Raw genomic sequence first — 17,036 nt, 5'->3', positions numbered from 1 at the left:
TTTATAATATCTACTAAACTTATAGAAAATTTGCAAATCATTGGCAGCGTCTCACAAAATTAAACAGATATATCAAAGTTTTGGGGGGATTCTGTAAAAGGAACTTTGGAAACCGTCAAACCTTGAAAAGGACTGTTAACTAAAACTTGAGATTGAAAACCTTTTTATGAAATTTTGGAAAAACAAAAACACAATTTAGGAAATCTGACACTCAACAAAGAACTTCCAAACCTTTTGGACTGAATTTGCAAAACAAACTTTAGATCTTTTAAAACATATTTGTGGGACTTTGGGTGAACATCTCAGGATCTTAAGGAGCATTTTCAGGAAACTCCACAATAAGTTTGGATCTTACAGAACTAATGCTAGGTTATACAAAGGAATCTCAGAAAGTGACTGAAGATCTCAGAAAACCTTTTTATGGTCATGCAAAGAAACGCAGAATCTTATAAAACTACTCTCAATCTTCTCACTTCGATTTGATCTCTCAAAATTAACTCTAGGTTTTGCAGAAGTTGATGTCTTTCCTCGCAATGATTTAACTAGTTATTTGATTATTTCAGTATTTATTCTGTGTTGAAAAGAACTTTGCCTGCTTTTTGCACAGACACAACTAAACCTGCTCCTTGAGAAGCTTCGCAGCACTGTGAGTTAAATAGTCTTTATTATCAGTTAATAACAATTCATTTTGGGCTAGCTGTATTTTCATAAACATCCTGAATAAGATCTTGTTTTTAATTATTGATTTTTTTGTCCAGGGCTCAAGTTTCATTCGCTGTGTGAAACCCAACCTTAAGATGGTCAGTCATCAGTTTGAAGGAGCTCTAATTCTCTCACAGCTGCAATGCTCAGGTATTTAAAGAAATTATAAAATGTTTGAGACATTTATGATGGCTATAAAAAATACTAACATATAACAGTGACCTGATCTAGAGACATTTCAAGAATAAATTATGATCTCCGAATGTAATTTTGAATTTGCATGTGGTGAATTAAAACCAAATACCTTGGAGCAAATCATATTCTTTCCTTTTCTTTACCCCTAAAAAGCTTTTTCTTCCTTAGAGAATGTGTTTTAAGGAGGGGTTTTTAAAGACAACAGTATATATTTCAGTTTATGTGAAGAATGCACAAAGAGGGGTGATATTTGGGGTGTTAATTAATAAACATTCCTAACATAATTGTTTTAAAACAACACTGGTTTAACACATTTTTCAGGTTAATATTCAGCACTTGGTGCATATTGATGCTCTGTGGCCTGCTCTTTTTAAGAATTTAGTTAATTTATTTTTGATGCTTGCTTTTTAGCTAAGCTAAAAGTTGTTTGAGAACAAATTAGATATGACCCCCACCTGCTCAGACATATTTTTTAGTTCTCTGATGTAGGATTTGATCTATATAGCTGAATGTGTCCTTGCATAACAAGCAACTCTGACTCAATCTGTGGGTCCAAATTAGTCTGCTAGCAGACCCCATTTCTGATTTCTCCAATTTTACATTATTCAGCCTCTGTTTCCCTCATCAAGATATTTGCACACATACTGCCCCACAACACAACGGGGCTGGCGGATGTGCATCTCTTCTCTCTGTTCTGTGCGGCTCACAGAATTGGACTGATCTGTCAATTTGTTGCAGTTTGTGAAGCATCTTTAACTTTGAAAAATGTCCACAATCTTCTCCATTTAGTTCTTTCCAGCAAAAATGCATCTGCAGTTTATTCAGCTCTTTTGTAGTAATTTCAGCTAAAAGACTATTAACATAATTAAACTAAAAGTTCTATCATCTCATGACACGAGTCGTCATCGGCAGAGCACACACTCCCCTCCCCTGCCACACCATAGAAAATGACCTAGAAAATTTGCAGCCTCATCTGCAGATGATCAACTGATCCATTTAAAAAAACATATATATTGTCAGCTTAAGACACCATTAAGTTTGAGTCCAAAGTTACTGCAACATAAAACCTTGAAACCAATACTTATAGAAATGTATGCATTTTAGAACAGAGATGAATAAACACTAACAGAGTTCACTGCATTTTCATTTGAACTCCAAATAGGACAGCAAACTCAACAATAGGAAGTTTATGTGGAGCCCATGTCTGGAGCATTTTTGGTTATGTCTTTGTTTTGCCTGAGATTGCACTCAAATAAGAGTAGTTTTAAAAACTTGATTAAAGGAATAGTACACCCAAAACATGATTAGCCTTCATTTTCTACTCACCCCCATGCTGAACAACACTCTGGAGTACTTTTTTGATATCTCAAATGCATCTGGAGATCTGGGAGGCTTCTTGCTGTCTGCTGACATTCAAATAATGGAGGTCTATGATGACCAAGATAGAAAGGTCCATAAAAGTCCACAAAAAACGTGTAAATATTCCTCCATACTGCTCGTCCAATGTATTCCAAGTGTCCTGAGTGGGTAGCATCCAGAATTTACTCGAAACGAAGTCATTTAGAATGTTTTTAGAGCATAAACAGTAGTGCATAGGATTTCCCAAAAGCGCGTTCACGAGTCTACGGAAACCGCGGCAGACCAAACCAGATGAAAGTGCGCATTCAGCGTCTGCTCTGCCGATAATGCAAGCGTAGAGGAAGAAATGTGCTGTTTACCTGTGCAAAGAAAGAAACAACGAAAGAAAAATGTCTGAGGACTTCAGTGTTGAGGAACAGCATGAGTTCTTTGCCGAGCTGAATGCGCACTTTCGTCCGGTTTGGTCTGCCGCGGTTTCCGTAGACTCGTGAACGCGCTTTTAGGAAGTCCTATACACTACTGTTTATGCTCTAAAAACATTCTAGATGACTTCATTTCGAGTAAATTATGGACGCTATCCACTCAGGACACTTGGAATACATTGGACGAGCAGTATGGAGGAATATTGCCACGTTTTTTATGGACTTTTATGGACCTTTCTGCCTCGAGCGCCATAGACCTCCATTATTTGAATGTCAGCAGACAGCAAGAAGCCTCCCAGATCTCCAGATGCATTTGAGATATCAAAAAAGTACTCCAGAGTGTTGTTCAGCATGGGGGTGAGTAGAAAATGAAGGCTAATCATGTTTTGGGTGTACTATTCCTTTAAATAAAAGTGGAATAGTTATTGCAGTGAAGCGATCATAGGACATTTCTCATCTCTGGTTATCATCAAGTCAAGGAAAATATGAAGGAGAGCGGAAATCATTTTAATCTAAATGAACAGAAGTTTATAAGAGATTAATCTGCATGCTATTCCAGGCACTGTTGCATTTTAAATTCAAAGCTGCAGCTAGGTCCAAAGACGAGAAAGGGGCACTGTTCTAGATTGTGATCCTGAGGACATTTTGCTGCTTAAGATGTTATATTTAGTGTGTCTGTAATAAATCAGTAAAGAAATAAGATGAACTGAAATAAAAATATATATATATTTTTTCTATAAGCCTTAAATTAAATGTTCAGCTCTTTAAATTGCTGTTGGAATTTATTTTGGCTCCTGATGATGAACAGTCTGCCCCTTCTGCAATACACAGTGGGTTATGCTGTTGCCTTTGCCGATAAAGATAAATTAGACTGCTATTCAGAGAATATGTTATCATTTCTATCTGATATTCATGAAACTACTTTTATGCTGGGCAATTCCAGTCGAACAGTTGTTCAATCATAGTCCATACCATACCAACTTTATTTTCGAAGCACTTTATGCACCGGACAGGACCAAAGTGCTGCACACAATCATAAAATACAATAAAATTATAAATATAAAAAAAAAAAAAACGAGTGTAAAATACTTAGTATACAAACAGAAAGTCTTAGTCTTAGAGAATCAGCCCTATGTGGGACGTTGATGAAGCAAAGACAGAAAAAAGGACAGATTTCACTAAGGGTCACAACAGAACTCTAAAAAGACTTTTAAAAAAAACAAGCAAACCAATCAGAAATGTGATCTCCCTTTGAAATAACCTGCTGTATAGAAAGCCCAGCATGGAGGACACCTGCCGTTCATTTTCTTCTTTAAATTAATATTTAGATATCAGTATAACTTTATAGCAGACCTGTTCACAAGTCATTTTTTGCAAGTCCAAGTCAAGTCTCAAGTCTTGAGAAGGCCTGTCGCAATAATCAATTAATTGCACAAAAAATTCTAATCACTTGATTAATTAAAAAAAGTGCAATGATTTGTGTGCTTGCTTGTTTTCTCCTTGTGTTTTCATCTCTGTCACTGAGACGGTCACCAAATATATCTATGGAATGATCATTATCTTGAACCGCTAAATGAAAAATACAATTAAAAAAAGCACACACGCAAAAAATTTTTCCTCTTAAATTTTGCATCTTTATTTTTTTCTTTCAAAAACAACAATTTTCTTACAGTATTTACCTGACATTTGAGGTTACAACTGTTTCTAGTTTTAGCAGTAAATGTCTGCTCTTTTATTTTTAAGTGAAAATGAGGACGATCACAATCCTGCCTTTTCTTAATAAATATGAGGTTAGCAACTACAAGAGATAAAGAAAAACCCTATCAAATACCAGGACAATAACAATACTTTTATAAAGGAAACATTGTGGCAATAACTTTTTGTAACTTAATGCCCTGGAACAGACAGAACCGACTTGGCAGGCAGTATTTTAAATTCGATTCAGTTTATTTATTTAGCGCCAATTCACAACATATTTCTCCTCTACCACTGCCTTGAAGTTTTTAAAGCTGGGCTTGTCGATCAAAGACAAGGAGAGGTGTCATGAAATAATAAGGTCCTGAATTATTGCCTTATGTCTGTGATGTCACTGGCTGTACACCTGCACTGCACTGTGGCTGATAGAAGTTAGATGTGGTGGACCCAGCGTTGTGTATTTTTTTCTAAAGAAGCTGCAGTTTGCTGCTCTTTTATTCCCGCCTTATGTAAAGTTTTTGTAGCCAAAGGTTATTATTAACGGTGGGACCGAAACAGGGGGGCTAATCATCGCCTCCATATCTGTATGGGTTGTATGCGTGCGTGCGCGGGCATATATGGTAGGGTGACCAAACGTCCATATTTCACGTCCTGTCCCGGGTTTTTTTTAGAAAGTGAGGAAATGTTCAGATTTTTTAAATTACCTTAATTGGACCATTAAGTTTACAGGCACTAGGGCACTGCGCACGACGCTGCGTGTGACGTAACCCCTGTGCCGCGTCAGTGCGGGCAGCCCTGTTCTTAATCAGAAGATAGATTGTGTGCCTGTCAGTACGCCAACAACATGCCAAAGAGCAAATGTATGTTTACCGACGATTTACAAAAGAGTTTCCCCGCTTTCAGACCGGGTCGAGACAAATGGGAGGCCTTGTGCACAGTGTGCAAAGCAGGCACATATGTCTCGGTGTCCAATGGAGGTGCAAGGAATCTGAAAAGCCACCTGGACACTGAAAGTAAAGATAGTCTATTGATATGTTTGTTCGTTTTTGGTACATTTTGAGTTATTTTTGCTACAGAAGAGGTATTATTTGTTAATTAGCTTATTTGTTAATTTATTTTTTTCCAATAGCCTACAGAACAGACATTATTTCGTTCATTACTGAGGCTGAGTATCATCTGTTATTGGGAGTTGAGAGTTATTGTTAACTTTTATTGTTAAGTGAGGGATGTTTAGATGAGACATTATTTCTTTCATTGTGCTATTCATTCATTACAGGAATTGTTAAGCATTTTTTAATAAAAACATTTTGAATGAATGAAATTATTGTTTGTTATTGGAGTTATTGCTGTTGACTTTTACTGAAAAGCATTTTTAATAAATCAACTGTAAATATCATGTTATTGTAGGATTATGTAGGCCTATGTTAAGTGAGTGCATGTCACAGGAACAGAGATCCCAAGCCCCAACACACACACACAACCCCCCCCCCCCCCAACACACACACACACACACACACACCATCTGTCACATGGAGTTGCGTCAGTGACGTCAGTGCTATATGACAGTTTGACAGCCCCTCTGCCGTTTTTTTTTTTATTTTATTTTTTATTTTTATTTTTTTAACCTCTGCTGTGTGCGGGTAAGGTGAGCGGCGATCAGTGAAGTTAGTAAAACAAAAAACACTAAGTCGAGTCTGAAGTCATTAAATATGCGACTTAAGTGCGACTCGAGTACGAGTCACAAACTTGAGTCCCCATCTCTGCTTTATAGTGCCATGATTTGGATATCCTCGCTGCCACTTACACATCTGCACCTACAAATGATTTGAATGTCCTTACATCCTGGTCAGGATGGTGTAAATAAAATATGCCAAACCCTTAGCAATTAATCCCACACTCAGTACAATTGCATTGTTTTAGCAACAACAGCCATCCTCTAGGGAAATCTCAAGCTCTGTCACAGCTGTCTAGAAATTTTCCATCTTGAATATCCTGAATTATAGGTGACAGGGTAAAGCCCACAGGTAAACTTTGGCTTGCCATGTAATTATTTTTTGCTAACAAAATCATTCCCAAAGTGTATTAGAAAGCCCATGCACGACCAGCAATACCTCCGATTGCTCTGCTGTTGCTTTAATCAGAATCTCACAAAGGCCCCTTCCTCAATAGTGAAGAAATGCCAGCCATCAGACTGGGACCAGGCAGCATCAGATGGATCAGAGTGCAGAAAAACTGAGCTTCAGAAATATTTTTATCGAACATTCTTTTGTGCCACATAGACTGCAGAATTTTTATTAAACTGTGCATTGCTCTTATTTAACTGTTTTGCTTATTTTCTATATAAAAAGGTTTATCTCAATATCTGAAGAGGTGAAGTTTCTCAGTCATCCAGGTCATAGTCATTACAAAAAAGTAAAAAAAAAAAAAAAAACAATCCACTGGACTTTTTTTCCATGTTTGAAGATGTTTCGCTTCCCATCCAGGAAGGTTTTTCTGTTTAAAACGTCAGAAATAGTGTTGAGTTCAAGGCTTTACATAGTAGTCCAACAAAGCCTTGTTTTTGCTTAGAAACCATGCAAATCGAAACGGAGGAACGGGTCCACCACTTTGAAACTTTGTTTGGCTTCTTTTGCCTAATCGCCTGCAAAGCCCCATACCTGTCTATGTCTCTGAAAGGGGGTCGTTAAAGGGAATTGTTGGATTGGTTGAATGCTGAGGTCTTCTTTTCCCCTGTAAAGGGGTTGGGGATATATGGTTTCATTTGACACCCTGCAACGACACAAGCTTGTAAACACAGAAATTGGTTAGTGGAATATAACCATACAAACAAAAAAGCAGAACTGAAACCAATTTGCTGCTGAATATCATGTTACACTAAGGAGCGTGCGTTTATCATTATCGGGATATTTTTTATTGTTTAAATGATAAATTTCAATCAGTGATGATTAAAAACTCCAGAAACAAATTGATTTGTCTGAATCTTTACATTTAGTGTTTTCCACCTTTCTTTCTTTATTTTTTTTCTATTGGGGCACTGAACAACTTTAAGAATCAATTGATGTAATTGTTGAAAGAAAAAGTTCAAATTGAAACGGTATTGTTACTGTGGGCTATGACAGCTGTGGTAAGCAGTCACAGCCTTACAGATCTCTTGGAAAGACTAACTTTATTTTCTTCCTGTGTCCCTGTTTTCATCTATTAGGAATGGTGTCAGTTTTGGACCTGATGCAGGGTGGGTTCCCCTCCAGAGCTCCCTTCCACGAGCTCTACAATATGTATAAAGCATATATGCCTGACAAACTTACACGACTGAATCCACGACTCTTCTGCAAGGTGAGATGTTGCTTACTGCAGGAATCCTGTTTTGCTGTTGATTAAATAAACAATAAACCTTTGTTTAGTGCAAAAATGCTAAACTGAAAAGAAATATTAAAAAGATATTTTGACAGCCTGGAATAGATTATTTATAAGGGACTGACTGTAGAATTGATCCTTCACAGGCCTTGTTCAAAGCTTTGGGACTTAATGATAATGACTTCAAGTTTGGATTAACGAAAGTGTTCTTCCGCCCAGGAAAGGTAATATATAACCGTAGTTGGGACGTTTGTAACAGAAATCCTTCTGATGAAGGTTGTAAAGGGTGGCACGGCGCTCTATGTGTGTTCAGTTTGCAGAATTTGACCAGATCATGAAGTCGGATCCAGAACATCTCGCAGAGCTGCTGAAGAAAGTCAACAAGTGGTTGTTGTGCAGTTGTTGGAAGAAGGTCCAGTGGTGCTGCCTGTCTGTCATCAAATGTGGGTTAAAGAAACAAGTGTTGTGCTGTGAAATCTCCCAAATCTGATGTATTTGTGTTAAACCAGCTCACTCTTTGTATGAGCATTTATTAATAATTTCAAATTTTGATAAAAATCTAGCTACAGAACTGGTAGGCTGGAGCTTAAACATTTCTTTTTTTTTCAACATAAATTGAAAGCAAAGTTTTTAATTTTAGACCAGTTTAGATGAACAAATTATTATACAAAAATTAATATAGAAAAGGTTTCCTTTCAGAGATCATTCAGATTACAAACACTAGGATTTGTTTTACTTTAACCCATTTTGGAAAGCACAGATGTTGATGCAATTGTTTCCAAGTTAACTTAAAGCCCAACCTTAGGCAAGGCAAGCCCTCAAACATGCAACAAGATTTGTATTAGTCAAAAGAAATCAGTGAGATATTAGATGAAGAACTGTTGGTCTTTAGAGGTCATGAGGTGCCATGTTAATCTAATCTAACAATAATAGAATAAACACCATGGGAATGACTGTCTGATGTCCCAGGGGGAAATAGGTTAAGTGTCCCAGAAATAAAAGGGTCTTTGTGAGAAATATGTGAATCAACCCCAGAGCAAACGTTGACCTTCAGCCTGTCAGTATGTTAGTTACAAATCATCTTATGGACAATGAAGTCCATATTTTGTTGTGGCTGCCACAAAACATCATCCTCAAAGCTAAAACAGTGATAAAATCATCTTGCTGTGTGAGTAAGACAGGTTACAAACCTGGACCAGTTCCGCAAGTTCTGTCTGGAACAGGGCTCCCGCGGGTCCTTAAAAAGTCTTAAAAGGGATTGAATTCTTCCAAATAAAACTAAGGCCTTAATTGGTATTAAAATGTCTTCAATCAGTCTTTCGTAGGTCTTAATTTTTAAAACATCATAGATAGGATTTTTATTATGATTTATTTTTGTAATATAAATAAAACATTAAAATTGACATTATTGGTTCCGTCCCGATAGCGGAACCAATAAAGCGTTGTTGCGGCCGGGACATTTGGGAGATGCGCCATTAACTTTTTGTCTGGAAAATATGAGCAAGTGTAAATGTAACCAAAATTGTCTCCAGCCAAGAGTTTTCTCCATGGCTAAAACCAGGGAACATACATGAGGCTCAGTGGATTTAGTGCAAGAAGCGATTCAAGCTCGGAACGATGGGAATTAAGGCGGTGGAGTCGCACATGCGAAGCACGAAACACAAAGCGTCAAGATGGAGTTACCGAGAAACAGACGGTGTTTCTCAGTTTAGTTCCACCCTTGTCTCTGCAACGCCTCCACTTATCACCAAATCAAACATACTAAGAAAACCATACAAAGAAAAATAGCTGCAAAAAAGACTTAGCACTGGTTATGTTGGGGCTTTAAAACTGATTTGTTTTGTTCCCTGCTAAAACAAAGTTTGTGAATTCAGTTATTTAAATATATCTGTCATTTGTGTGTTTTTAGCTTTCTTCCTGTATGGGAAGCTTTTCAAAATTTGATTTAAATTTTTATTTCAAGTGGCATTAAAAAGTCTTAAAAAGTCTTGAATTTAACTTGCATTACGCTGTAGGAACCCTGTGGAAAAATGTGCCCCAATGCCATTAACTACGTGAATCATGTGAAAGGATTGTCAAACCAAAGTCAAACAATTTAAATAAATGCAATCTATTTTTAAGAAGAGGTATTTCAAAATCAGAAGTTTACTAAATGAAAAATATATATATATATTAGCAAATCTAATGCTAATGGTTGTCCTTTAACTTCTCAAAATATCATAAAAACTAAGTTAATGTCTGCAAAAGTCTTAGTGTTGAAGCTAAAGCTTTACTTCTTATATTCTAGTTCTTCTTCTATGTCTTTTATTGTAGCATCAAATGCAAAGGAGGCCTTGGGCTGTATCACTTTTCATTTCTTTTTGAATATTAAACCAAACAGCCTTCAGCCTTAAGGAACATCACTGAAGTACAGCCTTGCCGCACTCAACACCAAGTGATTAATTTTTAGTGTTTCACCACAAGCCAGCTGACTTCAGTGTTTCATTTCTTACAGCTTTGCATGAACAAACACTTTGGTTTTCTCCGAGTTGCAGCCATGTATTGTTTTATTATTTCATTGAATTATGGCTGCTTTAGTGTGAATAAAAATACATGTTCAGATGACCTGGATGGCTGAGAACCTTCACCAGCATGTTCAGATTTAAGTTCAGAAGATTGACTGAAAATCTGCCGATTAAAAGTTGACTTTTCTTCTATCTCAAACTTAAAATAAGCAAATTATTTTCTAATAACTAATTATTTATGTATGTTGTTCTCTTTCCTTTCCTACCGACAACAGTGAGGAATAAAATGCAGTACAGAGCTTTGGCTTGCATTAAGATACAAAAGACTGTCCGCATGTGGCTGTGTAAGAAGAAGCATAAGCCGCGGTGAGTTTTCCTTCTCTTTCAGCCACGGTTGTTGTTTTCTCCCAATTGGAACTGGTTTACCCTAATGAGGTGGGATATCTTTCCCCAAATCCAACTGTTCTGAATGGGGGTGCACAATACATTGCAAAATTATTTTCATTGCATGATAAGTTTACGCAACATGCACATGGCGAAAATGTGTTAGATCATCATTTATTGTTAATTTCATGCACTCAGGCTCTCTATGCCTGACACTGATTTCAAGACACCTATTGTTTAATGCAGCATCAAATTGAAGAAAGCAGCAGACGTCTTCATGTTCTGCAAACTCTCCTCACTGTGTGTTGTTTGCCGTATCCCAAAGCGAACAAGACATTGTCTCTGTTTGCTTATTTTTTTTGGTTTGCTTCATGTCATATTTGTAAGATATACAAGTGTTAATCGTTCATGCTGCTTCCAGCTTTACCAAACTTTTTATTCATGCTTAAAAGTGAGAATTTCTATGTCTAAGAAGGCAAAAAGAAGTGTATTAGTTTAGCAGTAAATCAGTCAATCATGAGTGCAAGTGTTGCTACATGCATAAAATGCTGTGAAATAAACTGCTACTGATTTTTAGTAGAAATCACGTTTTCGCCAAGTCCCTTAGCAGTAACCTGGTTAGCTTTACAGGAGCTGTAAATAATGTATGTAGTTTTTTTTGGCTGTCCCTTAGAGATAGGGTGAGGAGCTCGGTCATTCAGGAGAGGCTCAGAGAAGAGCTTTTTCGAATGTCCCCTGAACACCTGCCCCGCCGGGAGTCCTTGGGGACGACCCAGGAGGACACGCTGGAAGGGCTGTGTCTCTCAGCTGGCCTCTGGCTTCCCCCAGCAGAGCTGGAGGAGGTGTCTGTGGAGAGGGTAGTCTGGGAGTCTCTATTGAGCCACTGCTGCCACCGTGACCCGGTGCCACATGAAGCGGAAGACAAAAATTTTAAAAACTGAAATAATTATCAGATTTCTTCACAGTGACCAGGCGCAAAACCCTATTAATAATACAGATCATTACCACTGTATACGACATCATTTTTCGATTGCAGTCACGATTGCACTAATACATGACTGATCTACTGCTTTCTTGTTAAGAAAAAGTATAAAAATTAAGTATAAACGCAGCTAAAGCTCAAAGCAGAATCCACCATTCACACATGTGCACCCTACACCCTCAGCTTTAATAAATACCAGAAGCTGATTAAACTCATTGAATCATGAAATAGCTGTGGTATGTCTTATTTTTTTTTGAAAAAAAAAACATTCATAATGAAATGAGTGAAGTTTCATAAAGTCTGAGTTTCATGTATAAGCTGTTATTCTGCTTTTCTGACACAGGATTGAAGGTCTGGTGAAAGTCCAAAAGCTGAAGAAACACATAGAGCGCTTCAACGAAGTGGTGAATGGCCTCAAAGAAGGAAAACAGGAGATGGCCAAACAAGTTGGACAGCTGTCTGCTGCCATAGATGCTCTCTCAGCAAAAATAAAGGTAAATCAGTCCTTTCATTAAGGTTCTGCCATCTCTGACCTTGAATAATTGTATGGAAAAGGGACATTTTAAAAGTGCAACATGCTGTAAGGACTTTCATTACTGAACAACTAGGGAGGTCTCTGTCAATCCATGATTTTAACAAACATCTGATGTCTAAAAGTGAGGTTTAGGTTTTTCTAGGGGAATATCTATGTAGGCAGAATTATTGGCAAAAAAAAGTAGAAAAATAAAAAATATATACCTTAAATTCAGGACTATAGAGCGCACCTTATTACAAGCCGCACGCTCTAATTTTAGAAAGAAAATCAATTTTGTACTTTTATAAGCCGCACCGGATTTTAAGCCGCAGGTTTCCCACGTTGTATGAGATATTTACAAATAAAGATATTACACGTGAGCATTTTTTTAACATTTGATTTAATCCGTATGATAAAACAAACAAATATGGTACATATTATGAATGCTTTTTTTTTTTCAAACTACCTGTTACACATTTAAATATAGGTATGTGTCGGTAAAACGCAAATAACGCTGCATATACCGGTACTTTTAATTGAACAACGCACAGAACATTGCAGCCGACCAGGAAAAGTCTTTAATCACTTTCTTCTTCCTCCTGCGCACTAAAACCGTCAAAGTCCTCTTCCTCTGTGTCTGAATGGAACAGCTTCAGGATGCCGTCACTGACTTCAGTCTCATCCTTGTCGCTCTCACTTGAGCACCCGCGGTCCTCTTCATCCCGCAGCAGCCCAGCCTTTCGAAACCCGCCGGTGATGCTGGATGTTTTCACACGGCGCCATGCATTGAGAACTGTGAATACTCATCAATTTTATTGGTCTGTTTTTCACACCATGAAAAAAAAACATGTATTAGCCGCACTGTATTATAGGTCGCAGTGTTCAAACAGCAGGAAAAAAGTAGAGGCTTATAGTCTGGAATTTACGGTACTTTTAATCTAACTTGTTCATTTAAACTTCCAGAATTATAATTATAAACAAATAACTCAGAATGTACACACATTATACATGAAAAGACTTGACCATTTTAGCCAACTATCCTTTTTATAACAGATTGTTTATGTGCTAATAATCCTTTTTTATGTAGCTTAAATCACAGCCTCTCACATTGCTTGAAGAGAAGGACTTTTTGATTTCACTACAAATATTCTACTTATGAGTAACTTGGAGATTCCAAATAGAATTTCGATCATCTGTAGAAGGAGGACATGTCAATTTTTTTAATTTTTTATCTTTAAGACCTTTACTGGAAAGCTACTGGGTGGAGAACTTCTGTGCATATGATGGAGCATTGCCATGCATCAAATTGATTAATTTCTAGTATCGTTTCTCTGAACTGGTTGGTTCCATCTAAGGGTGATGGAAGACAATTGACATCTTAAGTGTGCTCCTTACGTCCAGTCTGCTCTGTAATTTTGTCATTGCAGAAAAACCTGCTTCACATAGTTATGACGCCAATAGCAACAGGATTTTCAGTGCTGTTGTGGAGATTTCAGGGTACTCTGCCACGACTTTAATCCAGAACTCCAGCATTCTATGTGTCTTAAAAACACTTTCAAGGCCTCCATCATTTGTATTCTCCAGCTGTTGCTATTCTTGTATTAAAATGCTGGTTTCCCCTGCTTTGTGGACAGCTGGCTTGCAGATGCATGCATTGTCAGTTTGTGGGACTTTGTGTTTGGAAAATAGAGCTCTGACTATTTGAAAAGCAAAACAAGGTAAACATGCACTAGCTGGGAGAAAAAAGGCCCCGACTGAGTCTCTTCCAAAAAACGAAACCTCTCCAACATTCCATCCCCACAGGTCCTTTTTGGCTATAGGAGCAACTACTTTATCTGCTACTGTACCTTAACGAAAGTTGTCTTTTTTCCTTTACAGTGAAAGATAGAATTCATTGAGCAGGTTTAAATAACAAGTAGGCACATTGTATTAATTCATTTCAGTAATTTATTTAGCGCCATTTCACAACACATGTCAAATCAAGGCACTTTACAGAGAACGTAGAAATACTGCACAACAGGAGAATAGGGATAGAATGATGAGAGGTTTCCCCTACAGTATGTCCTCCAGCAGTCTAAGCCTATAGCAGCATAACCATAGGGATAGCTTAGGATAATCTAACACTAAGCTCTATTAAAAAGGAAAGTTTAAAGCCTACCTTTAAAAGTAGACAAGGTGTCTGCTTCACAGACTGGTAGTTGATTCACAGGAGTAGAGCCTGATATAAAGCATGAAGCCTGAATAAAACATTTTGAAAACGTTCTACTAAAGATTAAGCAAATAAAAAGAGCATGTCAGTATGTTAATTCAGAGCAAGTTGCATTCATGATGCATTTCTGTTATGGATTTTATTTTCATGTGTGTATTGAATCTAATGCATGCATAGCATTGCAATTCAATGAGCAAAAACTAAAATTGAACTGAACATTTAAAGTCATACATTCGCTAATCAAATGCGGCTGTTAAAGGAGTCTTAGAATTCAAAATCGCTTTTACCCTGTTGTTGAATATAGGTAGCATGTTGTGTCCAATTGGCTCATTTTATGTGGCTGCTAATGTACATTTAGAGGTATAAAGATGCCTCTTTCTTATTCTTTTTTTTTTTCAAAAATCAATGCTTTAAATCCACTTTTGATGGGGAAGAGCTTATAAAAAAGACTCTGCATACCTCCAATAATTTAATTTATTGAATTTGTTTTTGCTGAGTGATCAATCACAGTTGGATATGTAAATCCCAGCTCTCCCCATGCAATATGAACCTTTTATTACTGAATCCTTAAGGCACAGCAAATAATCAGAAATACGATTTCATGCTATTTGGATTTGGTGTTCAAAATTCTCTGTAGCAATGATGCCATTTTTGTACTCTGTAGTTCCCAGTATGTAATCACTGAATGTAATTATAGTGTTCAGTGGTATTCTGATTGACACTAAGGAGCTCCTGACCTGGTTTCTTAGTCTCTCTCTTAGCAACAAACGCTTTTTTTCCATGTTAACTGTTGCTCTGTTGGCGTCCCCTTTGTAAAACACGTATGTTATTCTGAAGGTTTAGCATCTACACCTGACGTGGCATAAATAATATATACGATGCCAATAGCAGTCCGCTGTACATCTGGGACAAAACCTTGGTCTCCTACCTCCTCATTTTAAAGCTTGAAACTCATCTTAATGAATCCTTATTCACTGACCTCTCCTCACTGCCTGACTCATATTTGGGGAAATTGTCTGTTATGCAACTGACAGACATGTTGTCACTCTGTGTTTAACAAGACCACATGAGATGCCATGACTACATACTTTTCAAAACCACTATCCTGATTCACTTTATTGGAGAATATACTTTTTATCCTGTCTGACTTAGTCAAAAAAAATCATGTCGTAATGCTTCTCAAGGGAACCACATCCTGAAAAAACACCTTTAGGTTTAGGTGTGTTAAGTATATCCTTTGTACCATTTTTGTCTTATTTGTCTTCTATCTCTTAGGCCCCATCCACACGAAGTCAAAACGAACATGAAACGCTAATATTTTCCAGAACGTTTGCCGTAAAGACGGAGACGTAAAATAAATGTGATCGTCCACACGAATGCATGAAAACCCTGCAAAATGTATGCCAGGCCTGTAAGTGGCGCTGTGGTGCCAAAGCAAAAATAGGCGAAAACAGGCAACGAAATGTTGGGCATGCGCAGTAATATTTATACAACAACCAAACCGGAAAACCGGAAAATGGCCCTGCGGGTCCATTTTCGTGGTTTAGTCAAATTCAGGTGCTGAACTATGTCGTCTATATTGCTCTGTTCTTCCTGGAGATATTCCAGAAGAAGAAGATTCTGTTGTAAGCCCGACAGCAGGGTGAGTAGCATGAGCAGCAACCATTCAACACAGTACGGCGCCATTGTTGTTGTGATACTGTGTCGCGCATGCGTGTTTAGAGGCGACGCTATGACGCATGCGTGTAAGAAAAAAAATGCGGTTAGAGCTTAAAGATGGAAATGCAAAAACGGCGTTTCAAAACCTTCCCACTCTGAAGGCTTAATAAAAAAAAAGATTGTTTACAGACCCCCGAAACGGCGGCTTCGTATGGATGAGAGGCTGGTTTGGTGAAAAATTTGTGAATTTAGGCCAGGGTTTGACTTCGTGTGGACGGGGCCTTAGCTTAAAATTGTTATATTTATTCTAATGTTTGAAATAAAGACATTTTTAAAGAATCAATTAAGGAAAAGGTAACAAGCCACAAAGCAGCACAGAAGATAGACAAAATATGCCGAAAATGATCGCCGCCCTGTTAATCCCATATTTTTGTTTGGATGTTGTGAGGCAAATAATTATGACATTTCTACTGAGAAGGCAAGTCTTTTGAGTATCTAGGCAAATCGCCATCAAGCAACAGATTAAAATAGATAAAAAAAACAAGAGTAAAACCATATTTAAGACTTCCAGCAATGAATGCATGCTTGAGTGGTTTATTTCCTTTCTTTTCCATTTTCCAGCTAAAAAGTAGCATGATCAGTTGTTTGGTAGTGTAACTCAACCCCTTCCTGCCCAAACTCTGTACCATCCTACCATTTTACCAAGCAGTCACTTTTAGCTGCACTTTTGAGACAGTTGTATTTTGAAACCTTAACCCTTTAAAGCCTGATCCAAGAATAAAACAAAACAGAAAATTACTTTTTTTTGGTTTGAAGTCCTTATTTGGCCTTTTAACAAAATATGTAAAAAGAAAAAAGAGAAATACATTTTTGATATTAATAATTTATTACTATGCGATAAGTCAAGATTATTTTTTGTGTAGTCTTCTGCCCGCTGTTATCAGGTATATCTGATTGTGTACAATAGGATTTTGAGCAAAGTTTTTACCATTAAATTATGCAAAAGGTGTCAGACACAAAACATTTCAGAAACCGTATGTATCAAATATGATACATT

At 37.3% G+C, this 17,036-nt stretch overlaps 1 protein-coding gene across 1 annotated transcript in view; it reads left to right on the top strand.

Moving 5' to 3' along the window:
• The window catches only part of myo6b (myosin VIb), an 80,815-nt gene that overhangs the window by 40,613 nt on the left and 23,166 nt on the right, over positions 1–17,036 (top strand). Inside the window, exons 19-25 of the mRNA XM_038307050.1 lie at positions 608–646; positions 759–852; positions 7,576–7,706; positions 7,874–7,951; positions 8,041–8,170; positions 10,507–10,597; positions 11,941–12,091. Coding sequence (XP_038162978.1) covers positions 608–646; positions 759–852; positions 7,576–7,706; positions 7,874–7,951; positions 8,041–8,170; positions 10,507–10,597; positions 11,941–12,091 — 714 coding nt within the window. The remainder of the gene's footprint in view (positions 1–607; positions 647–758; positions 853–7,575; positions 7,707–7,873; positions 7,952–8,040; positions 8,171–10,506; positions 10,598–11,940; positions 12,092–17,036) is intronic.

The sequence above is a fragment of the Cyprinodon tularosa genome, unplaced genomic scaffold (genome assembly GCF_016077235.1).
Source record: "Cyprinodon tularosa strain WSP-4 unplaced genomic scaffold, ASM1607723v1 ctg6, whole genome shotgun sequence".
Lineage (NCBI taxonomy): Eukaryota > Metazoa > Chordata > Actinopteri > Cyprinodontiformes > Cyprinodontidae > Cyprinodon > Cyprinodon tularosa.
The sequence above is the reverse complement of the archived record's forward strand: the minus strand, read 5'-3'. Positions and strand labels throughout refer to the sequence as shown.